This window comes from Aedes albopictus, chromosome 1 (assembly GCF_035046485.1).
Source record: "Aedes albopictus strain Foshan chromosome 1, AalbF5, whole genome shotgun sequence".
NCBI classification, from domain to species: Eukaryota; Metazoa; Arthropoda; class Insecta; order Diptera; family Culicidae; genus Aedes; species Aedes albopictus.
This window is the reverse complement of record NC_085136.1, coordinates 295,680,364-295,707,047: the sequence shown is the minus strand read 5'-3', so window position 1 is coordinate 295,707,047 and position 26,684 is coordinate 295,680,364. Positions and strand designations below refer to the sequence as shown.

Genomic DNA, 26,684 nt, shown 5'->3' with positions numbered 1-26,684 from the left:
ACAGTTACACAATAAATGCTCCGAATCTTCCTTGCAACTTCTACAGAATCGACAAGTGTCATCTTCCAATATTCCTAGTAGTGGAGGCCATATGCGTGCATGCCTCCATTTAGGCGCATGTAAAATGTACGCATATCGCCTCCACTTTAACATCTTATTCAACATCTTATACGATTTATTGCAATTAGTTTCGACCTAATCTTAGGTGAAATTCACCCATATTTTAGGGTAATAGTTAATTATAACATTTAATTTGCACTTAAAAAGTATTGAATTTAATTCAATTTACCTTAATTAATTGAAACCAAAAAGAAGTATATCACTGTTAATGATATAATTGAATAATTATTATTCCAATTAAGAAATATAAATGGAATTAAACCATTAAAGAAAAAAGTTAGCAGCTTTTTCTTGATCAACATATTTCTTCACCTAAATATTAATATTTATATAGTTTAAATAAAACATTACATTTTCACTGTAAAAATAAAAATTTATTTTTTATAAATATTTAAAAATTAAAATAATTTCCCCAACATCTTCAATGTTATGCTCTAATTATAAGCTATTTAAATTTATTAATTAATTTAAAAATATTATTATTACTACTAAAATAATTACTAATAATATATATCTTAATAAATAAATTTTTAAATTATTATTTTGAAACTCTTGCACATATAATGAATAATTTTTTAATTGATTATATAATATTTGACCCCCAAAATATTCTCTTCATCCTTGATCAAATCTCTTAAATGAATATATTCCTAAAATTAATGATCATTTAATTACCCCAACAGTAGAAATTAGAGGTATAAATCATATTCTACCAGAAAAATAACTAAATTTATAATATTTTATTGACTTATTAAAAAAAAAAAATAATATTTCTGATTAAATATCCTCTTAATCCCCCTATAAAACATACTATTAACGTTAATATTTTCATATAAAAAGGTAAACAAATTATATTGGGATTAAAAAATATTAACCAATTTAACATTCTTCCACCAATAATAGCTATAAATATCAAAAAAAAAAATTCTAAAAGATATCACCCAACCCTTATCATTTAATATATTTAAAGAAGTTATATTAAAATCCCCAGTTATTGAATAATAAACTAATCGAAAAGAATAACATACTGTTAACCCAGTAGAAAAAAAAAAGAAAAAAAGAAAAAAAAATTATATAAGATAACATTACTGTTTCTAAAATTAAATCCTTAGAATAAAATCCCGCTAAAAAAGGTATGCCACATAAAGCTAAATTTGCAACATTAAAACATCTACAAGTTAAAGGTATTCTTATTCTTAAATTTCCTATAAAACGAATATCTTGAGCATTTTTTGTATTGTGAATAATTACCCCAGCACATATAAATAATAATGCCTTAAATAAAGCATGCGTTAATAAATGAAAAAAAGCTAACTTATAGAATCCTATTGATAAAATTCTTATTATTAAACCTAATTGACTTAATGTAGATAAAGCAATAATCTTTTTTAAATCAAATTCAAAATTAGCTCCTAATCCTGCTATAAATATAGTTATTCCAGATATTAATAATAAAAATTGACCTAATGTTGAATTTTCTAATAAAATATTAAATCGAATTAATAAATAAACCCCCGCAGTTACTAAAGTAGAAGAATGAACTAAAGCAGAAACAGGAGTAGGAGCAGCTATAGCTGCAGGCAATCAAGAAGAAAAAGGAATTTGAGCTCTTTTAGTTATAGCAGCTAATATAACTAACCCTCCAATAATTATTATTTCAAAATTATTTTTTATTATATCTAAATAAAAAATATAATTTCAACTTCCATAATTTAATATCCAAGCAATAGCTAACAATAGAGCCACATCACCAATTCGATTAGAAAGAGCAGTCAATATACCTGCATTATAAGACTTAATATTTTGAAAATAAATAACTAAACAATAAGAAACTAATCCTAATCCATCTCAACCTAATAAAATTCTAATTAAATTAGGACTAATAATTAATATTATTATTGATATTACAAATATTAATACTAATAAAATAAATCGATTAATATTAAAATCTTCAGCTATATATTGATTACTATAAAAAATTACTAAAGAAGAAATTAATAAAACAAAAGATATAAATATTAATCTTATTCAATCAAATAAAAAAGTTATTACAATAGATATTGAATGTAAAGAAACAACTTCTCATTCAATAAAATATACTAAATCTATTAACATAAATTTTAATCTCAAAATAAATAAAATAAGGCTAATAGAAATTAAAATATAAAATCTATTTTTACAATAATTAACTAGATAATTCACGATCTAAAATGAATAACATCATATCATTGACACCACAAATCAATATTTTTTTTAAACTATTTAAATTATTAAATTCATAATATACAAAGACTTCTTTTTATAATTAATAAATTTAATGGTTATCAATGTAATATTAATAATAAAAATTCTCGACTTCTTCCTGAAGAAAAAAAGTATATTCCTGAATAAATTTTCCCATGTTGTCTATATGCAAATAAAAATAATGTATAAGCTGCTCTAAAAAAAGATAATAAAGATAGACTAATTATTGTTAATCAAGATCAACTAACAATTCTATTTAATAAAGAAATTTCCCCTAATAAATTTAAAGTCGGAGGAGCAGCTATATTTCCAGAACATAATAAAAATCATCATAATGATAAACTTGGTATAAAATTTAATATCCCTTTATTAATTAATAAACTTCGTCTACTCATTCGTTCATAGGCAATATTAGCTAAACAAAATAAACCTGAAGAACATAATCCATGAGCAATTATTAAAGTATAAGAACCATTTAATCCTCAATAAGTTATCGTTATTAATCCTCTTAATACAATTCCTATATGAGCTACAGAAGAATAAGCAATTAAAGATTTTAAATCTATTTGTCATAAACAAATTAAACTTACTAAAACTCCTCCAACTAATCTAATTCTAATTCAAATAAAATTAAATTTTGTCCCCAAAATTTGTATAATTGAAAATACCCGTAATAAACCATATCCCCCCAATTTTAATAAAACTCCAGCTAAAATTATAGAACCTGAAACAGGTGCCTCAACATGGGCTTTAGGTAATCATAAATGAACTAAAAATATTGGTATTTTTACTAAAAAAGCAACCACTATACACAAATATAAAAAATCTAAATTATATAAATTTTTATAACTTAATATAATAAAATTTATTGTATAAGTATCATTTTTAATATAAAAAATTCCAATTAATAAAGGCAATGAAGCTAATAATGTATAAAATAATAAATAAACACCTGCTTGTAATCGCTCTGGTTGATAACCTCATCCTAAAATTAAAAATAATGTAGGAATTAAACTTCTTTCAAAAAATAAATAAAACATAAATATACTCATAGAACTAAAAGTAAAAATTAATATTAATAATAAAAAAATAATTATAAATAAAAATAAATTAATATAATTATTATAACGAATTACTCCTTCTCTAGCTATTAAAATTAAACCACAAATTCAAAATCTTAATAAAATTAAACCATAAGAAATTATGTCTAAACCAAAATAATAAGAAATATTACAAAAATAATATAATGATCTAATTTTAATTATAAATAAACTTGTTGCTAAAAAAATTAAATTCTGAACCATTCAATAAATATTTTTTTTAAAAAGTAAAAAAAATATAAATATAAGTATAAAAATAAATTTTAACATTGTAAAATAGAAAAACTTTGAAAATAATCATTTCCATGAGTCCGAATTATTGATACTACACTGAACGGCGGCTTGCGGTTAAAATTACTATTCTGAGGGTCAATTTAAATGCACAACGCCACTAAATTTGTGCAGACTGAGTTTCGTTTTATTTCAACAGAATTATGTTTTCAATTTTACCATGGACTCGATTCTCAATTAAAAAAAGTTTCTGTTGGCAACCGGATTCGAACCAAGAATCTTGACATCACCAGGCTCGCACGCTACCACTCAGCTATTGAACCGGTTGATGTGAGAAGAAACAAAACGCACACAAGAAGCGTTGGTGGGTCGATGGTCATGTTTTGCCATGGTAAATTTAAAAACATTTTTGTGCTTATCATTACTGCAAGGCTCCTTTCAGTGTAAAATAGACAGCCCTAATACCCCCTCACATACACAAAAAGTTAAAAAGAATATACTAAAATAACTCTCATAATTTATAAAATTTAAATATAAAAATAATAATATAAATAGTATTAATACTATAAATTCTAATCTTAATAATGTACAAAGAAGATGTTTTCGTCTAGAAATAAAAACAATACACCCAAAAATAAATATAATAATTATTAAATAATATATATATAAATTTATCATTAGTTTTAATAGTTTAAAAAAAAACATTAGTCTTGTAAACTAAAAATAAAAATTATTTTTTTAAAACTTCAAGAAAAAAGATTCTTCCTCTTCATTAACTCCCAAAGTTAATATTTTATTATAAACTATTTCTTGATATTACAATATTAATTATATTAATCAGTTTTATTATTAGTTTTATTTTTATACAAATAAAACATCCTCTTGCTATAGGTCTAATATTATTAATTCAAACATTTTTAACTTCTTTATTAACAGGAATACTTATAAAAACTTTTTGATTTTCATATGTGCTATTTTTAATTTTTATAGGAGGAATATTAGTTTTATTTATTTATGTAACATCCCTTTCATCTAATGAAATGTTTTCTTTATCAATAAAATTAACATTTATTAGCATTTTCATAATTATATTATTCTTAATATTTTATTTATTTTTTGATAAATTAATCATTGAACCTTTCATTAATAATAATGAAATAATTAAATTATCTTTAATAAATAATTTTTTAATAGAAGACACAATTTCATTAAATAAAATATATAATTTTCCAACTAATTTAATTACTTTATTATTGATTAATTATTTATTTTTAACTTTATTAGTAACAGTAAAAATTACAAAAAAAAAATTATGGCCCATTACGACCAATAAATTAATGACTAAATCATTACGAAAAACTCACCCTTTATTAAAAATAGCTAACAACGCTTTAGTGGATTTACCTGCTCCTTCTAATATTTCAGCCTGATGAAATTTTGGATCATTATTGGGATTATGTTTAATTATTCAAATTTTAACAGGATTATTTTTAGCAATACATTATACAGCAGATATCGAAACTGCTTTTAATAGAGTAAATCACATTTATCGAGATGTAAATAATGGTTGATTTTTACGAATTTGCCATGCTAATGGAGCTTCTTTTTTTTTGCTTGTTTATTTATTCATGTAGGTCGAGGAATTTATTACAACTCTTATTTATTTATTCCAACATGAATAATTGGAGTAATTATCTTATTTATAGTAATAGCAACAGGATTTTTAGGGTATGTTTTACCTTGAGGTCAAATATCTTTTTGAGGTGCTACTGTAATTACTAATCTTTTATCAGCTATTCCATATTTAGGAACAGATTTAGTACAATGAATTTGAGGAGGATTTGCTGTTGATAATGCAACTTTAACTCGATTTTTTACTTTTCATTTTATTTTACCTTTTATTGTATTAGCATTAACTATAATTCATTTATTATTTTTACATCAAACTGGGTCTAATAATCCATTAGGATTAAATTCTAATGTTGATAAAATTCCTTTTCATCCTTATTTTATTTATAAGGATATTATTGGATTTATTATTTTTATATGAATTTTAATAGGATTTATTTGAAAATTTAATTATTTATTAATAGACCCAGAAAACTTCATTCCTGCTAATCCCTTAGTTACTCCTGTTCATATTCAACCTGAATGATATTTTTTATTTGCATATGCAATTTTACGATCAATTCCTAATAAATTAGGAGGAGTAATTGCATTAGTTTTATCAATTGCAATTTTAATAATTTTTCCATTTACTCATATTAGTAAATTCCGAGGATTTCAATTTTATCCATTAAATCAAATTTTATTTTGAAATATAGTAATTATTGCCTCTCTTCTAACATGAATTGGAGCTCGACCTGTAGAAGACCCTTATGTATTAACAGGACAAATTTTAACAGTTTTATACTTTTCTTATTTTATTATTAATCCAATTTTATCTAAATATTGAGATAAATTATTAAATTAAATTAATAAGCTTTTATAGCATATGTCTTGAAAACATAAGAAAGAATTAAATCCTTCTATTAATTTATTTAATACTAAAAATTATTCATTAAAATAATAGAGACAAAATAAAAATTTTTAAACCAATAAAAAAAAATAAATAATTTAAAGATATAGGTAAAAATCTCTTTCAAGCTAAATATATTAATTTATCATAACGAAACCGAGGCAAAGTTCCTCGTACTCAAATAAATAAAAAAGAAATTATAGTTAATTTAAAAAAAAAAATATAATTCTATAAATATCTCTACCTAAAAAAATTACTCTAAATAATATTCTTATAAATAAAATTCTTGAATATTCCGCTAAAAAAATTAAAGCAAATCCTCCTCTTCTATATTCTACGTTAAATCCAGAAACTAATTCAGATTCTCCTTCAGCAAAATCAAAAGGAGTCCGATTGGTCTCAGCTAAACATGAAGCAAATCAAACTAATCTTAAAGGAAAACAAAAAAATAATAAACCATATAAATTTTTGATATAAATAAAAATTTAAAAAATTATAATTCCCAATTCAAAAAATAAATCTTAATAAAATTAATGCTAAACTTACTTCATAAGAAATAGTTTGAGCTACTGCTCGTAAACCCCCTAATAAAGCATAATTTGAATTTGAAGATCATCCAGCAACTATTACAGTATAAACTCCTAAACTTGTAATACATAAAAAAAATAAAATACCTAAATTAAAAGAATATAATTTAATTAAATAAGGTATTCTCATTCAAATTAATAGTGATAAAAATAAAGAAAAAATAGGAGAAAAATAATAAAAAATATAATTTGACAATAAAGGATAAGTTTGTTCCTTAGTAAATAACTTCACAGCATCACTAAAAGGCTGCAATAACCCTATAAAGCCTACTTTATTAGGCCCCTTACGAATTTGAATATATCCTAAAACCTTACGTTCTAGTAAAGTCAAAAAAGCTACCCCTACTATTACACAAACTACTAATAATAAACTTCCAATTAATGATAATAAATAATCTATAAAAAACAATACTATTTATAATTAATTAAATTATATAAATAAATTCTAAATTTACTGCACTAATCTGCCAAAATAGTTTTATTAAATATTAATATAATTCATAAATTTAAAATTTATATTTTTTATATTAGGTCCTTTCGTACTATAATATAATAATTTATTAAAGATAGAAACCAACCTGGCTTACGCCGGTTTGAACTCAGATCATGTAAGAATTCAAAGGTCGAACAGACCTAAACTTTAAACTTCTACACCTAAAAATAATTCTTAATCCAACATCGAGGTCGCAATCTTTTTTGTCGATAAGAACTCTAAAAAAAATTACGCTGTTATCCCTAAGGTAACTTAATTTTTTAATCAATAAAATTGGATCAAATATACATATATTAATGTAAACAAATAATAAAAGTTAATTAAATTTTAATACCACCCCAGTAAAATTTTTTATTAAACTATAAATTTAATTATTCTTTTTAACTTATAATTAACAAAAATAAAGATCTATAGGGTCTTCTCGTCTTTTAATTATATTTTAACTTTTTAATTAAAAAATAAAATTCTATAAAAATTTAAAAAAGACAGTATATATCTCATTCAACCATTCATACAAGCCTTCAATTAAAAGACTACTGATTATGCTACCTTCGCACAGTCAAAATACTGCGGCCCTTTAATATCTATCAGTGGGCAGGTTAGACTTTAAATTAAATACATGTTTTTGATAAACAGGTGAATATATAATTTGCCGAATTCCTTATTTAAACCTCTCAATTTAAATAATTTATATAAATTAAATATACTAATTTTATCATAATTTATAAATCATTAATATTAAAATTTATATTCTAATAAATAATTTAATTTTATAATAAATAATAAAAAATTTAAAATAAATTATAACAAATTTATTAATGATAACTATTTTTAAGCTTACATTTATTAAATACTTTTTTAAAATTTAAAAATTTATTTTAAAGCTAATCCCTTAAAATATTAATTTTATAAATTAAAAATATTAAATAAATAATACTTTTAATTTATAAATCTAAATTAAATTTATTTCTTAAAAAACTAGATATATTTTAAAACGATTAACATTTCACTTCTAATTATATATTAAAAATAATTATTCCACAATAACTTTTATATATAATTAAATCTTTAAAATTCGAGAAAAATTACTATAATAATTAATTAATTAATAAACCCTGATACACAAGGTACAATAAATTAAATTTTCTTTTAAAATAAAAATTTTTCAAATTATTTCAATCTTCTTTTACAATACAAATAAACTATTATTAAAATTATTATTTCTTTAAAAAATACTAAAACTATGTTGAATTAAAATTATTTTTATTAAATATAATACTTAAATAAATAAAATTAATAAATAAAATTTAATCAATTTAAATTGATTTGCACAAATTTCTTTTCAATGTAAATGAAATACTTTACTAATTAAGCTTTAAATTGTCTTTCTAGATACACTTTCCAGTACATCTACTATGTTACAACTTATCTTATTTTAAAAATAAGAACGATGGGCGATATGTACATGTTTTAGAGCTAAAATCATATAAATAATCTCTTTTATATTACTATTAAATCCACCTTCAAATCTTTATTTCAAAAAATTATCCATTTAAATAAAATTATTGTAATCCATTTCTACTTAAATATAAACTGCACCTTGACCTGACATTTTATTAAATTAAATTTTTAGAAAATTTTTATCTTATAACATATTCTGATGACGGCGATATACAAATTAAACAAATTTAAGTAAGGTTCAATGTGAATTATCAATTACAGAACAGATTCCTCTAAATAGACTAAAACACCGCCAAATTTTTTAAATTTTAAGAATATAACTAATACTACTTTAGCATTTAAATATTTATTTTTAATAATAGGGTATCTAATCCTAGTTTATTATAAAAAGTTTATAGCTTAAATTATTTTTAATAATAATAAATAAATAAATTTAAAAATTTCACCTAATAAATTTAAATTTATACTATAAATTTAATCATTTAACTAATACTAAAAATTTTTATTTGTATTATTTGTATAACCGCGGTAGCTGGCACAAATTTTACCAATACTATATATTATTACTAATACAAAATTTCTTTTTTAATTAATATTAATTACTGCGAATAAATATTTATAAATTTAATTTTTTAAAAATTAATTTAATTCATACAAAAATTTACATGTAAAATAAAATAATAACAAAAATATTAACTAAAATAAAATAATAATTTTATAAATTAAAATAATAATTTAAAATTCTATAATTTATTAATAAATATTATTATATTTTATAAAATATACACATATTATTAAATCAATTATAAATAATTTAATAATAATTATAATTAGTTCATTTCTTCCCAGGAGCATCAAAATTATTTAAATAACCCCTTAATTTATTTTAATATTTTAATACTTTAATAATTTATTTATATATAAATAATTATTTTATAATTTATTAATAAATATTATTATATTTTATAAAATATACACATATTATTAAGTCAATTATAAATAATTTAATAATAATTATAATTAGTTCATTTCTTCCCAGGAGCATCCAAATTATTAAAATAACCCCTTAATTTATTTTAATATTTTAATACTTTAATAATTTATTTATATATAAATAATTATTTTATAATTTAATTATAAATATTATTATATTTTATAAAATATACACATATTATTAAATCAATTATAAATAATTTAATAATAATTATAATTAGTTCATTTCTTCCTAGGAGCATCAAAATTATTAAAATAACCCCTTAATTTATTTTAATATTTTAATACTTTAATAATTTATTTATATATAAATAATTATTTTATAATTTATTAATAAATATTATTATATTTTATAAAATATACACATATTATTAAATCAATTATAAATAATTTAATAATAATTATAATTAGTTCAATCCCAAGTAAATAATTTATTTATATTATATTAATTATTTTATATTTTATTAATTTATTTTAATTAAATAATTTAATTTTACTTCTTATTTTTTTTTTATATATAAAATTTTAAATTAAATAAGTTTATTTAATTGATTTATTTATATATATATAAATAATATTTATTAATAAATTATTTATTTTAATATATTATATATATATATAATAAATTTATTATATATATATATATATATATATATATATATATATATATATATATATATATATATATATATATATATATATATATATAATTTAATTAATTATGGTCATAATTAATTAATAATTTATATAAATCTATTCTATATTATTATAAATTTATTATATATTAAATTATTTTTTTTTCTTCATTTAGGACCCATAGGCTTATAAATACTTCACTGTTATTTATGTTTAACCATAATTATGTTTGATTTTGATATATTATATATATTTAATATAAATATTTAATTATTAATATAAATATATATATTATTAAATATATTATATTTATATAAATAATATATATATATATTTAATTATAATATAAATATTTATATTATATTTATATAAATATTTAATTATAATATAAATATTTATATTATATTTATATAAATATTAAATTATAATATAAATATTTATATTAAAATAATAATATAATAAATAAAAAAATTGAGTGATTTTATTAAATTAGTTCCATTTTTTTGTTTTGTACTTATAATAATAATAATAAAAAAATTAATGAATTGCCTGATAAAAAGGATTACCTTGATAGGGTAAATTATAAAGATTTAATACTTTATTCATTATTTATATTTAATAGAATTAAACTATTTCTAAAAGTTTCAAAAACTTTTGTGCATCATACACTAAAATATAAAAAGATAAGCTAATTAAGCTATTGGGTTCATACCCCACTTATAAAGGTAATAATCCTTTTCTTTTTAATTAAAAAAATTTCCAATAACATTTTTTTTATTATATTAATTTCTGGGTCTTTAATTACTATTTCAGCTAACTCTTGACTAGGGGCATGAATAGGATTAGAAATTAATTTACTTTCATTTATTCCCTTGATAAATGAAATTAAAAAAAATCTAATAACTTCAGAAAGTAGATTAAAATATTTTTTAATTCAAGCCTTTGCTTCTTCAATTTTATTATTTGCTATTATTTTAATAATAATATTTTTTAATAGAAATTGAATAATAAATAATAATTTTAATAATTTATTAATTTTATCAACATTATTATTAAAAAGAGGAGCAGCCCCCTTTCATTTTTGATTTCCTGGAGTAATAGAAGGGTTATCTTGAATTAATGGATTAATCCTCATAACTTGACAAAAAATTGCCCCATTAATATTAATTTCTTATAATTTAAATTATAATTTTTTTCTATTTACTATTTTATTTTCTATAATTATTGGAGCATTTGGGGGATTAAATCAAACTTCCTTACGTAAATTAATAGCTTTTTCTTCTATTAATCATTTAGGATGAATGCTTTTAGCTATAATAAATAATGAATTATTATGAATAACATATTTTATTTTATATTCAATTTTATCAATTTCAATTATTTTAATATTTAATAATTTTAAATTATTTCATTTTAATCAAATTTTTAATTTATCTATAATAAATCCTTACATAAAATTTTTTATATTTTTAAATTTATTATCATTAGGAGGATTACCCCCCTTTTTAGGATTTTTACCTAAATGATTAGTCATTCAAAATTTAGTAGAAATAAATCAAATGTTTATTTTATTTATTGCTGTTTGTTTAACATTAGTAACTCTTTATTATTATTTACGAATATCTTATAGTATTTACATATTAAATTATAATAAAAATTCTTGATTATTAATTAATCAACATAATAATAATAATTTAACATTATTTTTACTATAAATTTTATTTCTATTATAGGATTATTAATAATTTCATTAATTTTTATAATTTTATAATAAGAATTTAAGTTAAATAAACTAATAGCCTTCAAAGCTGAAAATATTTGTATTAATCTTTTAATTCTTAAACTTTAATAATTAAAAAATTATTCCTTTAGAATTGCAGTCTAATATCATTATTGAATATAAAGTTTGATTAAAAAGAATATTTCTTATACATAAATTTACAATTTATTGCCTAAACTTCAGCCATTTAATCGCGACAATGGTTATTTTCAACAAATCATAAAGATATTGGGACATTATACTTTATTTTTGGTATTTGATCCGGAATAGTCGGAACTTCACTAAGAGTTTTAATTCGTACTGAACTTAGACATCCCGGTATATTTATTGGAAATGATCAAATTTATAATGTAATTGTTACTGCTCATGCTTTTATTATAATTTTTTTTATAGTAATACCTATCATAATTGGAGGATTTGGAAACTGACTAGTACCCTTAATACTAGGAGCCCCTGATATAGCTTTCCCTCGAATAAATAATATAAGTTTTTGAATATTACCCCCCTCTTTAACACTGCTGCTTTCTAGTTCTATAGTAGAAAACGGAGCTGGAACAGGATGAACGGTTTATCCTCCTCTTTCTTCTGGAACAGCTCATGCTGGAGCTTCAGTTGATTTAGCAATTTTTTCTTTACATTTAGTGGGAATCTCATCTATTTTAGGAGCAGTAAATTTTATTACAACTGTAATTAATATACGATCAGCTGGTATTACTCTTGATCGACTACCTTTATTTGTATGATCAGTAGTAATTACAGCTATTTTATTACTTCTTTCTCTACCCGTATTAGCCGGAGCTATTACTATATTATTAACAGACCGAAATTTAAATACATCTTTTTTTGATCCAATTGGAGGGGGAGACCCTATTTTATATCAACATTTATTTTGATTTTTTGGTCATCCAGAAGTTTATATTTTAATTCTACCAGGATTTGGAATAATTTCTCATATTATTACACAAGAAAGAGGAAAAAAGGAAACTTTTGGTACTTTAGGAATAATTTATGCTATATTAACAATTGGCTTATTAGGATTTATTGTATGAGCTCATCATATGTTTACAGTTGGTATAGATGTTGATACTCGAGCTTATTTCACATCTGCAACTATAATTATTGCTGTACCTACAGGAATTAAAATTTTTAGTTGATTAGCTACTCTTCATGGAACACAATTAACATATAGTCCTGCACTTTTATGATCTTTAGGATTTGTTTTTTTATTTACAGTTGGGGGATTAACCGGAGTAATTTTAGCTAATTCATCAATTGATATTGTACTTCACGATACATATTATGTAGTAGCCCATATTCATTATGTATTATCTATAGGAGCGGTATTTGCTATTATAGCAGGATTTATTCATTGATACCCATTATTAACAGGAATAATTATAAATCCTTCATGATTAAAAGCTCAATTTACAATAATATTTATCGGAGTTAATTTAACTTTTTTTCCCCAACATTTTTTAGGATTAGCGGGAATACCTCGACGTTACTCTGATTTTCCAGATAGTTATTTAACTTGAAATATTATTTCTTCTTTAGGAAGAATAATTTCTTTGTTTGCTATTATTTTCTTTTTATTTATTATTTGAGAAAGAATAATTACACAACGAACTCCTTCTTTCCCCATACAATTGTCTTCATCTATTGAATGATATCATACTTTACCTCCTGCAGAACATACTTATTCAGAATTACCTCTTCTTTCTTCTAATTTCTAATATGGCAGATTAGTGCAATGAATTTAAGCTTCATATATAAAGATTATTATCTTTTATTAGAAAATGGCAACATGAATAAATCTAGGACTTCAAAATAGTACTTCTCCTTTAATAGAACAATTAAACTTTTTTCATGATCATACTTTATTAATTTTAATTATAATTACTATTATAATTGCATATATTATGTTTATATTATTTTTTAATAAATTTACAAATCGATATTTACTTCACGGACAAACAATTGAAATTATTTGAACTATTCTTCCTGCAATTATTTTAATATTTATTGCCTTTCCTTCTTTACGACTTTTATACTTAATAGATGAAATTAATTCTCCTTTAATTACTTTAAAAGTTATTGGTCATCAATGATATTGAAGTTATGAATATTCTAATTTTTTAAATTTAGAATTTGATTCTTACATAATCCCAACTAATGAATCAGATATTAATGGATTTCGTTTATTAGACGTTGATAATCGAGTTATTCTTCCAATAAATAATCAAATTCGAATTTTAGTAACTGCTACTGATGTAATTCATTCTTGAACAGTTCCTTCTATAGGAATAAAAATTGATGCTACTCCTGGACGTTTAAATCAAACTAATTTTTTAATAAATCAACCTGATGACGTTGCTCTCCTAGCTCAACGGCGCTCTGATATGCAGAGCAAGCTCGATGATCTTCCCAATCGCTCCTCAGGGGCAGGTCTTAACATCAACGTCAACAAGACCAAATCCACGGTGTACAGAAGAAGGTGATATATTCCCGAATTCTGACAGACTTTTTGATGACGTAATTCAAATCGTTCATATGTGATCTAGTACTCCACACCAATTTGATCAATGTGAAAACGATAAGAACGACGTCACATGTTTACATCCAAAAGAGATGTTTACATAGGTTACTAGCCTGCCTTGTGATATTTATGCCGTGACCAAATCGTTAAACACGGTCAACCCTTCCAGATTTACGGTAGCTGGGCAATCAGTGGAGAATGTTGTAAGCTTCCAATATCTTGGTAGCCAAATTTCGGCCGATGACGGCACCAAGATCGACATAGGTGCACGGATCAAGAAGGCGAGCGAGGGCTACTTTTGCGAGTTTAAGAAATGTATGGAAAAACAACCAGATCAGTCGACGCACCAAAATCCGAATTTTCAACTCGAACGTGAAATCTGTGCTGCTGTACGCCAGTGAAACCTGGTGTGTATCAGTGGAGAACACTCAAAAACGGCTGCAGGTCTACATCAATAGAAGCCTGCGGTATATAATTCGTGCATGGTGGCCTCACAATTGGACCTCCAATGTGCAGCTCCATCGTCGATGTCATCAAAAGCCGACAGCGACAGAAATTCGGGAGCGAAAGTGGAGATGGGTCGGCCACACTCTACGCAGGGGCAGAAACGAAATCTGCAAACAAGCGTTAGATTGGAACCCAGCAGGCTCATGGCGATGCAGCCTCATCAACGTAATCAAGCAAGGCGATGGCTGGCAATCACCCAGGATGGAAATCTTTCAATTCGGCCCTCTGCACCACCCTGGGTGCCCAGCACTGAAAATAATAATAACAAGGTTGATGTCTTCACGAGAGTTGTAGAAAATGTTGTTTGGAACAGCTTTGCCGAAGATTCAGCAGGGAACCAGGTAGAAAGCCGACTTCGTGCGCAATCGCAAACGCGCTAGCTGCACGTGTTCAAAAAAGACGTGGGAGAGAACAATACACGTTCGGGAAAGCTGGTATCAAGGTAAGGTATGGTTATGTAGAGGCATGCTTAGGCTTAGGGAAACAACAGAAGTCAACGAAATTTTTATCTTGTAACAGCACTACATATTGAGGTTTCCAACTTTCCAGTTAATAGTTGTAATTGAGGATGAGGATCTTCGAACATTAATCGATCATACCAGTTAAGTTCAATGAAATTGTCGTATCGATATTGCTTCACTCCATTATGAATCTATGTTAATATAATCATTTTCAAGTCGTAGTCGTATTAATCATTTTTTTCAACTTTCCAGGGAAAGTAAATGAAAACGGCCAGGCAAATCTATGATTCAGACATTGAAAGAAAACTACTGTGGAGCGGACTTGGAGTGATGGTTAAAGGACGTGACTGTCACGCCGAGGACCTGGGATCGAATCCCACTCCCGACAAACTCACAAAATGTGAGTTCTTCCTTCGGAAGGGAAGTAAAGCGTGGGTCCCGAGATGAACTAGCCTAGGGCTAAAAATCTCGTTAATACAGATATTTAAAAAAACTACTGTTACACTAATATGTTTTTCATTGTCCATCTAGGTATTAAAAGTCCTGCCAGGAATTCCATAGAGGTCTGCTTTGACATGGCACGTTTGACAAAGAATGGATGGTCCAGCTATGCGCAGAGAAGTTCGACAAAATCTTCATTCGGTAAGCTTATTTTATCTTTTTCCTTTCTTATGGAAATCTTAATCATTTCAAAGAATGATAGAACCAACAATCAATACGATGCTGACAAATTTTTTGTGACGCCAGTCGTGGTGGTCTCCACCATTTCCAGCGATGCGGTTGGTGGTTCCGTGGTGAAAATAAGCCGTCTGAAATCATAGGAAGAATCTGTGGGGTGCCGTGGACAATTATAATACAACTTTATTCTATTAACTATAGTAAAGGCTTGTGGTTCCTTTTTTTTTTTTTTCAAATCGCTGTAGTTTTAGGTCGGAAATACGCCACGGTGGGCCGCAAATTGTAACTATTTGGTAGGACACATAGCGTCCAACAACATGAGCGCCATTCCCAGCTATTGAGAGGCTGCTGACACATATTAAGTCCGATTCCAGGGCTCTTCCAGGGCGGGTAAGAAAAGTCACTCTAGGCTTAAGCTCTAGCACTCGAACGACTTTTCCAGACATGGAACAATCAAGCAACAAAATCAGGCCAAACATGTCTAAAGGTCCTATCTGCAGAAGAGACGGTCTCTTTGGTTTCCCTCTCTTTCGTTAATACCTCAGCTGTTTATTTGAATTATGATTGTCTCCTTGCATTGAACGATGGTCAAAACAATCGTCTTTTGATTTGTACTGCAAAAATAGTTGAAAAGTGTACCATTACATTGCAATAATTGAAAGATAAAGTGAACAAAGAGAGCCTCTCAAATGCAGATAGGACCTATTGAAATGTTTGGCCTGAAATATTCACGATAAGTCTACTTATCAAATGATCCCAACCAAACTATAAAACGAATCTCAGGGCCATCTGAGGGGCCATCGTACGGTAAATATTTGCCATTTACAATCTGTTGCGGCTTGTGACATGATATTAATATTCTATTTATTTATTTTTTTTTTTCTATTAAGTCTATGATAGAACTAATGTATGCATAACATGGCGTGTTCTCGTAACGATCATAAGGGGAGTGGGACATTTGGCATAAGGTCATTTGGCATAATGGACATTTGGCATAACGGACATTTGGCATAATTTTGGACAGTTTTTATAAGGAAGGTCATTTGGCATAATAATGAACAGTAAACATGGCAAAGGTCATTTTGAATAATTTTGCAAATTGATTGCGACAAAGACCTTTTGACAATGGACATTTGGCATTCATAATGACCCATCATTGTTATAATGTTGGTCAGTAATTATAATAGTAATTTAACATATAATAGTCGGGTTAGAGATCGTTAATCAGTAATAAACCCGTGGAAAGGATTCACTATAGCAAGATTGAAAATATGTAAATTTTTTTTGTACGCAATATGTGGAGAAGACGTTGAATTTGTTATTATCGACAAGAACAATAAAACAACATAATTTATGGGATATATTTATAAGACTATATTAAATAACAAAAAAGTGTATAAAAAAGTAATTGAAATAGTTTTTGCGCTTTTGAATGGGTAAACATTTTGTTTCATTTGAATTGATTTGCAACCTGGAGTAAATGATACTAGATACCAACGACGTTCCACATTTTTGTCATGTTGTTAGTAAAATGTATGGAAATGTTTAAAATACATTAGGGGTACTCATTATACAGATTAAACTGCTGCGTAAGCCATGATTTTCTGCTTATTTGAAATGTTTCATGATTTTGCGAATGAAATAATCAAAGATTGCCTTTGGTGAACGCGACGTTCAATCAGTTTAATCAGTTTACGCAGTTAAGTGAATCCCCCTATTGTAAAATGAATTAAATATTTAAAAAAATGTACAGTTATTTACATTATTCCGTGGCATTGAACTTCGTTAATTATAAAAGGTTGGCCGCGACAGCAGCCAAATCTCCTTCTTTGTATTCCAGGCTCCTGGCATCAATGAAATATATCGTAGCCAACATCTAGCTGCCTTATACTCATATTCGTGCAAATTGAAATGAGCGTGTAACACTAGTTTACAAAATAAAACGAAAGTCGTGAGCTTCTGTCAACGACCAAAATTTCTGAAGCAAAATTTAGCGCTGATTTCGAAACCGATCTTCAAAAAATTTTGAGTAGAACAGTTTTTGAGTTTTAGCTCAATATCGAGTTTTACAACTTTTTAAAATATGTAATTTACTAATATTCAAATATATTGCTTTTTGTGCAACCAATTTTAAATCTTTTCCCGTAAATTAAAAGCTGAATAGAATACCATTCGACCATCTGAATACAGGTTCTACGTCAGATTGATAAAATTCAAGATATTGGCGAGTTTTAGGGACGATCTCCTTAAATTTTAGCAAAATTCTCAAATTGTTTTGAAGAAATGTATTTTTATCAATTAGAAAAACCCAATTTAAAAATTCTTTCTCAACGTTTATTTGACACATCATATGTAGGCGAGTTACAGTAAAAATTTCAGCTCAATCGGAGTATTGATTACGGAGAACGAGATGTTTGAAGTGAGCAACTTTGCTTAAAAATAGAACAAAAATCGATTTAAAATCATCAACCTTGTATGGAAAGTCGAAAAAATTTCCGCTCTACTGTAATTTTTTTCTTTTGCGTTTTCGAACTCAGGGCATGATTCTACACCAAAAACGATCATCAGCTTAGCGAGTTCAAAAATGCTGTAAACTAGTGTAATTAACAAACGCAGCTTTTGTTTGATGTTGTGAGCCACACACGAAATCACATTCACAATGCGTGATTGTTGGGTTGCTTTATTTAACTAATCGCATGCTCCTCTTACCGTACATTAATATTAAAGCGAGTGTGTTGTGATCATAACAGGTGAAAAAAAATGATTCCAAAAACTGATTAACAAACCAAAATAAACGGTAAACAAAAAATTGTTGATGTTTTCGCATTTGACAGTGGGCGCTATTTATTAGCGCCCATCAGGACATCCTGTCTACCATGATTCTTCTTGTCATTTTCCTCGGCCCCAGGCTTGCGTTTGCGGCTCGAATTCCCAGACATCATTGCTAAAATCTGCCCACGAGTGTGCTTTTCTTCGAGTTTAATTTCAGTCAGCATTTTCAGAACTCCCACGTGGCTTCCGACTAGGCCATTCCACCGTCTATGCCAGGCCTCGATCTGATTTGTTGTTCTCGGAATTTCGTTATTGATGCTGTCGTAGACATACCATCCACACGGTGGGAACAGAGGGTCAATGCGAATGATTCGTCCTGTTTTCGTTGTCTTGCGTATCTTACCTGCAACATAGGTTGTCTCGAAGTAGGACACGAAGTCACGAAGAATCGCAGGTGCAGCTTGTTTCAATTAATCGAAAGGATCGAAAGCAACTGGTAGGGTTTTGAACTACTTGGGCACCCGCGTCAATTTCCGGCACCTCACAGCAAAACAAATCAAAATATCACTTGCTGCATATTTTCCAAACGCCCTTCCGTAGGTAATCGTCTCCCGCAACCTTTTCGCAACGAAATCCACAGTCAATGAGCTACACTTTCACTCTGAAGCCGCACAAGTGCTCAACACAAATATTACTCGCAGACGGGTGCACTTCGGCAGCACAAAGATGGGTGCCGAAGTGATTTCCCATTTGATTTTGCTGGAAGTTCGGCACTGGTGCCGAAAATTGGTGCTAGACTAGGTGCAGTAAACTCGTTCAAAATCAACTTTCCGGCAGAAAATCTTCACAACAATGACTGTTAACAACAAGTTCAATCAATTAGGTATCTGATTCAGACGGAAGAAGTGGTTGAAAACAGTCGTTTCGTTGTGAATTTAGGTGATAAATAATTTTGTTTACATGTTGTGCCGGGAATAGGGCAAAACACCCTATCTTTTCCGAAGGCAGAAATGCCAGAGGTTAGATCTTTTTGAAAAAATGAAAAATTCAGGATCATTTGTGAACGCAAGCTGCAGTCCACTCGACTGAATATGCTTCCACATATTTTGGCCTAAATGGAAAAAAAAACATGTGTTGTGTAGAAAATCTGGAAATTCTGCCCTAGAAGCATTAATTAATGCTTTTTCCAGATCGCTCAAGATCGAGTGTGGATTAAGTTCAACGTCCAGCTCTTCAGCTTTTTCGATCAAAATACTGAACACTTTTCGATAAAGTGATTCAGTTTTCGACTACATCAGCACGTACACCATAGGGTAAGTGTGCTTATGCGATGGCGCAATGCTGGCGTGTATAGTGAAAAGCTGTCTGAATTGGTTTGGCACGGTGTCGAAGGTTCCGTCACATACCCAATATTTGGCCTCAGACAACTTTTTCAGATTGTCGTTCGTAACGTAAACCAAAGCACGGTTGTTATCGTCCGCAATGTCGGCACACAACCCAGGTAACCACTAAGCACTGTTGTAAGTACTTGAAAGGCCATCTAGCAGCTTTTCAGTGTCAATAAGCTCTGCACAAGGTTTTCAAATGCTTATAAGCCCGGTAAACCATGAGCAGTAAAGTGGGCCGCATATAGGTATATAACGTTATCTTGTAGGGCTTGCAGGTCCTGTGCCTATAAGTCGAATAACACCGCTGTCAGTGCTGTTGGACGGCTTGTCGTGCATGACAGCTGTGTCAATCAAAGGAGCTTCTGAACAAAACAAAACTAAAGACGAAGGATGGGAGTAAAACTCTGCGGAAATTGTGTTGCTAGCTGGTTGCAGCATCAAATTGATTAAATGACTAGCAGCTTCTAGGAGTTTGGCCGAGGATTTTCCCCGGTATGATATTTGCCTCAAGTATTTATAACGAGCTGCCAGCGATCTGAAGCTGAACTGGAAGGACCTGCAGTGCCGTGGACGTTTCATGGTATATTGGTGGAGCAGATGGCAAGCATGACGAGAACCGAGTTTTGAAGAGGAATTCTCGAGATCCTTAACTGGAATCTGGATCGAGCAGCAAAAAAAAATCAATTGAACTGAAACACGTAAGAAGCATGAAAAGGACAGGAGAAAAACTTTTTTTTATTTTTTTCCTTGTCCCAGATTTGACAGATTTCTTGTCAGAGACTCGGTACGAAAGATTAGAGTTGGCCGTATATCAACCGAATAATTCGCCAAACGTGGCTTTGGAGCAGCTCTATTGAAGGATATAATTTCTTTTAGCTCTGTTAGCCCTGTTCTATTATCGACTATAGAACCGACATGATGCCATTTTTTACGGCTTACTGGTTACTTGGGTAATACTATTGATGGGGATCGATTCTTCCCAAGTAACCAGTAAGCCGTAAAAATTGGCATCATGTCGGTTCTATAGTCGATAATAGAACAGGGCTACCAGAGCTAAAAGAAATTATATCCTTCAATAGAGCTGCTCCAAAGCCACGTTTGGCGAATTATTCGGTTGATATACGGCCAACTCTAATCTTTCGTACCGAGTCTCTGACAAGAAATCTGTCAAATCTGGGACAAGGAAAAAAATAAAAAAAAAGTTTTTCTCCTGTCCTTTTCATGCTTCTTACGTGTTTCAGTTCAATTGATTTTTTTTTGCTGCTCGATCCAGATTCCAGTTAAGGATCTCGAGAATTCCTCTTCAAAACTCGGTTCTCGTCATGCTTGCCATCTGCTCCACCAATATACCATGAAACGTCCACGGCACTGCAGGTCCTTCCAGTTCAGCTTCAGATCGCTGGCAGCTCGTTATAAATACTTGAGGCAAATATCATACCGGGGAAAATCCTCGGCGAAACTCCTAGAAGCTGCTAGTCATTTAATCAATTTGATGCTGCAACCAGCTAGCAACACAATTTCCGCAGAGTTTTACTCCCATCCTTCGTCTTTAGTTTTGTTTTGTTCAGAAGCTCCTTTGATTGACACAGCTGTCATGCACGACAAGCCGTCCAACAGCACTGACAGCGGTGTTATTTGACTTATAGGCACAGGACCTGCAAGCCCTACAAGATAACGTTATATACCTATATGCGGCCTACTTTACTGCTCATGGTTTACCGGGCTTATAAGCATTTGAAAACCTTGTGCAGAGCTTATTGACACTGAAAAGCTGCTAGATGGACTTTCAAGTACTTACAACAGTGCTTAGTGGTTACCTGGGTAGTCAGTTCTTCCGGGACGGTAAACTCATCCAGTGTTTCTGGATCTTTTTCTTGGGTCACTTCAACATTCCGCGTTCTTTTGATGAGTTTTCGTTGTGCTTCGGTTGAGATCCTGTTCTGCATGTGGGACGGGAAGTCTGCTGAGGTTTTCTGTATTAATTTCGCAGGCCCACCGGAATCATCACGTGCCCGGCGTTTGAGATTATTCCTCATTTCAATTTCCATTATTTTCAGCGGGTCATTTCCATGGTTGTGCTTGTTCGTTGATGTGATGTTATGACCATTATGAAACTCCGACACTACTCGACCAGGGTATTTTTTTCCTTTCCGTTTATTGCCGTGCGAGCGTTCTCGGCACTCCTAGTAATGGATGTTGTCGACCTAAAACGAAGCAATAATATGTTCATTCTATTCTGAACCCGAGCACATTGCCCTTGCGAATGATGGTAAAATTCAGTTCGTGTATGAAAAGATACAGGATGCTGAATACACATTTTAGGTTAGGTCATCAAGCAGTTTATGTTAGGAAATAATCAAAACAATAAAATAATTGATGTGTTTTTCGTCGTGAATTCTATTTAGCTAAATGTTATGTTTGCATTATTTTACATAGTTTTATTGCAAAAGCTTAGAAAGCAAAGCACAAATTGAAAGAAATAATATCACGAACGCAGGCCTGACTTGCTAAAGCACGCTGACCTTCGCAAGAAAAAAATAACCTCAATCAACACGTGTTCCATCATTCTGACAAGTAATTTCTACTTACCGGTCTTTTGTTAGCATATTGCGCATTGCGCGGTTATAAGTGCGACGATGAAGTGCGGAATCTCAAATAAAAGTGCGATTTTGCACCAGATCGTTCCGGTGTCTTCACCGCACTTATTCATTAGCTCGTGATGAATAAGTGCGGTTGAAGAGACGTCTACTCTGGTTGATGGTTGAGAAATGAATGAATTTATTATACACTGTTTTTCGTTACATACTGACAGGACTGAAATCAATGATTGCTACTGTTCCGTCTGGGGAACATAGGGTATTTCTTGGAGGGCGAAGACCGGAGGAATTTGCTCGATTTTCCTTGGGTCTAAGCTGGCTTGCAGTGGAGGTTCGGAGCTGAGTCCACCGTAAACTCGCTGGGGTTTCGGTGGGACCTTTGCTGGATACCGTTTGGCGGCGGAATCGGATGTTCGGAGCTGAGTCCAACGTAAACTCGCTGGGGTTCCGTGGGAACTAGGCCGGACACCCTTTGGCTGACAGATTTGCCAAGAAATCGTGGATGCCACGAATCAAACACGAAGATACACTTCTAAAACAGAACTTTTATTTATTACTTGTGTACACCTTCGTGGTTCGAGAAAAACTGATCATGAATAATGAATGAACTAATGCTATGGTTATGATCGGCTGCATCTTCAAGGGGCGCTCCAACGCGTCGATGAACAGTGACCGATGGAACAGCTACGATCCTACATCCTTTTCTAATTGTTTGTAAATATATTCAGAATTCTAAAGTGTATGTATGTTTTACCTCTATTGCAGTTATCTAATACTTAGTTATATAAGTTATACAAATTGTAATCGTTAAGGTATTTTGGAATTCGTTTTGGTCTGCGTTGTTCTTGAACTATCGAATCTGCTTGACGTTTCCAGCCGGTTGTAGTTGTCTCGGGGTGGCCCACTGATTGAACAGGCTCACTTCGGTTTTCATGCCGGTTGTCCTGGGTACTTTGTGTGATTATTAGTTCCTCTTCGTTTGCAGTACCTGGAATAATAAGTCCTTTATAATTTGTCCAAAATGTATATGAAAAGCCAAGGTCCATGATACATTGAGTTGAGAAGTTTTTTTTTAATACCTGAGTCTTCATCTTGAATATTGATCGGATTTTCATTACTTATTCGTTTTGTATGGTTAACATGACGATCAGAAACAACGCCCGTTTCTACATTCTTTAGATGAAGGCGTGTGCCGTTACGTTTAATGACAATGTGCAATTGTGGGCTGAATGTTGTCGACAACTTGTTTTTCTTGACGAAATTCTTAACTACAACTTTGTCTCCGACGTCAATGTTAGATGATCTTGCTTTACGTTTAGTATCTGTATATACTTTCCTTTTTCTTTCAAGTTTTTGTCGTTTTGCCTTGTTTGATCCAAATCTACAGTACGTGATGTCTTTGGTAGTTTATCTCGTATATTCCAGCCGAACATAAGTTCCGATGGTGAATAGTTTGTTACGCTGTGTGGTGTTGCACGATAAGAATGTAGAAAATCCTGTAGGTCATTCTTCCAGTCACGGCCCATGGAGACACTAATTTTGATCGTCTTCAAAAGTGTGCGATTTTGTCTTTCTACCAAGCCGTTTTGGAATGCAGCATACGGAACTGTATGGTTGATAGTAATAGTGGTAATACCGCTGGATTTGCAGAAATTAGTGAATTCTTCTGAAGAGAAAGGTTGTCCATTATCGCATACGATTTCTTCAGGGAACCCAAATCGAGCAAAAATTTCTCTTAGCTTGATAATTGTTAGTTTGGCCGTCATGGAAGTTAGAATAACTATTTCAATATATGTATCTTGAAAAATAGTCAGTTACAACTAACAAATGATATCCCCCTGGAACCTCCGTGAAATCAATTGCAATTTTCATCCATTGCCTGTTTGGCAAATCTGTTCTTGAAATTGGAAGCGTGTTTGGTACTGACACTAATACACAACCAGTACAATTTCCCACATATTGCTCTATCATTTGGTCCATGCGACTCCACCATAATTAGTCCTTAGTCGGCGTTTCATAGACGATATTCCCAAATGTGGTTCGTGGGCTAAAAGTAGCACTCGCTGTTGTAGACTTCTCGAAATTATTATTTTCTGATCCTTCATCACAAACCCACCACTAGTTGTTATGCTACTTGATAATTGTTTGTACCTTGTTAATGTTTTTGGCCAGCGTTTAGGGGGATAGGGTAGCCACTGAACGAGTTCCTGCAGTTCTATATCGTTTTTCGTTGCTGTAGTAATTTCTTCCGTGGACAATGCTATTGGGCATGCATCGATTGCCATCAGTTTGACAATTCTCTCTGATTCTTCGTCAAAACTTGGTCCAGAATCTGGGATAGATTGGCAAAGTCGTGATAATGGATCTGCAATGTTCCCCTTTCCAGGACGATACATAATCTTAAAATCATAAGCCATAAGCCGTAACTTCCAACGTTCAATGCGTGGAGATGGCTTCAATCGGTCCCCGAATATTACGACTAGTGGTTTGTGGTCCGTAATCAGCCAAAATGATTTTCCGTATAAGTAGTAATAAAACTTTTCACATGCCCACACTAAGGCTAATGCCTCACGTTCGGTTTGCGCATATTTTTGCTCAGTAACCGTAAGAGTCTTGGAAGCATAGCATATGACTCGATATTGACCGGAGTGGTTCTTCTGAACAAGAACAGCTCCTAAACCCACTGGACTTCCATCCGCAATGACATATGTATCATCTCCGGGGTCATAAAATCCGAGAGTTTCTTCCTTCAGCAGAATGGTTTTGATTTGTTCGAAAGCGAGTTGATGAATGGGATCCCAGTGAAATGCAGTTCCCTTACGAGTTAGTAAGTTTAAGGGATAAGTTACGGTGGCCATATCAGGGACATAGCGATGAACGAAATTCACCAGTTCAAGGAAGCTTCTAACTTCTTCTGTCGACTTAGGAGGCTGTAGATTTCTTACTGCGTCTAGTTTTCCCGAGCGACTGAGATTCCTTTCCCTGAGATGTAATACCCCAAGAAGTCCAGGCTGGTAACGTTGGTTTCCACTTTGTCCGGGTTAATAAGAATGTTGTATTTTTGAAGCTGTTCATGTACTAGTTTTGTTCTGGACAATAATTCTGCCTCAGTTTTGGCCGGGATGAGAATATCATCGATGAAGATTATTAGCCATGGCGAGTTTGCAAAAATTGTTTCCATTGCTTTTTGGAACAGTTCGGGAGCAGCAGAGAGACCAAACATTAATCTTTTGTATCTCATCAATTCGAGTGGAGAAATGAAGGTAGTGATATATCGACACTGCTCGCTAAGAATGATCTGGTGAAATGCTTGTCGAATATCGATTTTGGTAAAAACCTTGTTCCCTCCAATCTTTTTAGTAATTTGTTCGAGGGTTGGCAGAGGATGTACTTCTCGCACAACAGCCTTATTAGCTTCACGGAGGTCAACAATGATACGAACTTCCGTTTGACTCTTCCGCTTCACTAGCATTGGCGAGACCCATTCCGAAGCCTCATTGACACGTTCAATGATGTCTTGGCTTTCAAGTTCTTTCAATTTCGCAAGTGTTAGTTGTTCTAACGGGTAGGGGATCCTGCGCA

At 29.6% G+C, this 26,684-nt stretch overlaps 2 protein-coding genes and 4 pseudogenes across 4 annotated transcripts; 3 read left to right on the top strand and 3 right to left on the bottom strand.

Moving 5' to 3' along the window:
* Nucleotides 1-574: 574 nt before the first annotated feature.
* LOC134291969 (NADH-ubiquinone oxidoreductase chain 5-like) lies at nucleotides 575-2,759 on the bottom strand. The gene is given in 2 exon segments (XM_062860535.1): nucleotides 575-1,937; nucleotides 2,756-2,759. Coding segments are annotated over 2 exon segments (843 nt in total). The 3' UTR covers nucleotides 575-1,098.
* Nucleotides 575-4,388, bottom strand: LOC134285711 (NADH-ubiquinone oxidoreductase chain 4L-like). The gene is given in 2 exon segments (XM_062847027.1): nucleotides 575-3,789; nucleotides 4,121-4,388. Coding segments are annotated over 2 exon segments (315 nt in total). The 5' UTR covers nucleotides 4,374-4,388; the 3' UTR covers nucleotides 575-3,727.
* A 347-nt stretch (nucleotides 4,389-4,735) lies between these two features.
* On the top strand, nucleotides 4,736-9,130 carry LOC134285710 (cytochrome b-like; annotated as a pseudogene). The gene has a single exon (XR_009996567.1). The product of XR_009996567.1 is annotated as a cytochrome b-like (transcript).
* Nucleotides 6,294-8,905, bottom strand: LOC134291968 (NADH-ubiquinone oxidoreductase chain 1-like; annotated as a pseudogene).
* A 1,945-nt stretch (nucleotides 9,131-11,075) lies between the features above and the next one.
* On the top strand, nucleotides 11,076-13,087 carry LOC134291967 (NADH-ubiquinone oxidoreductase chain 2-like; annotated as a pseudogene). Its single transcript, XR_009999384.1, has one exon. The product of XR_009999384.1 is annotated as an NADH-ubiquinone oxidoreductase chain 2-like (transcript).
* On the top strand, nucleotides 12,361-13,960 carry LOC134285709 (cytochrome c oxidase subunit 1-like; annotated as a pseudogene).
* Nucleotides 13,961-26,684: the final 12,724 nt, after the last annotated feature.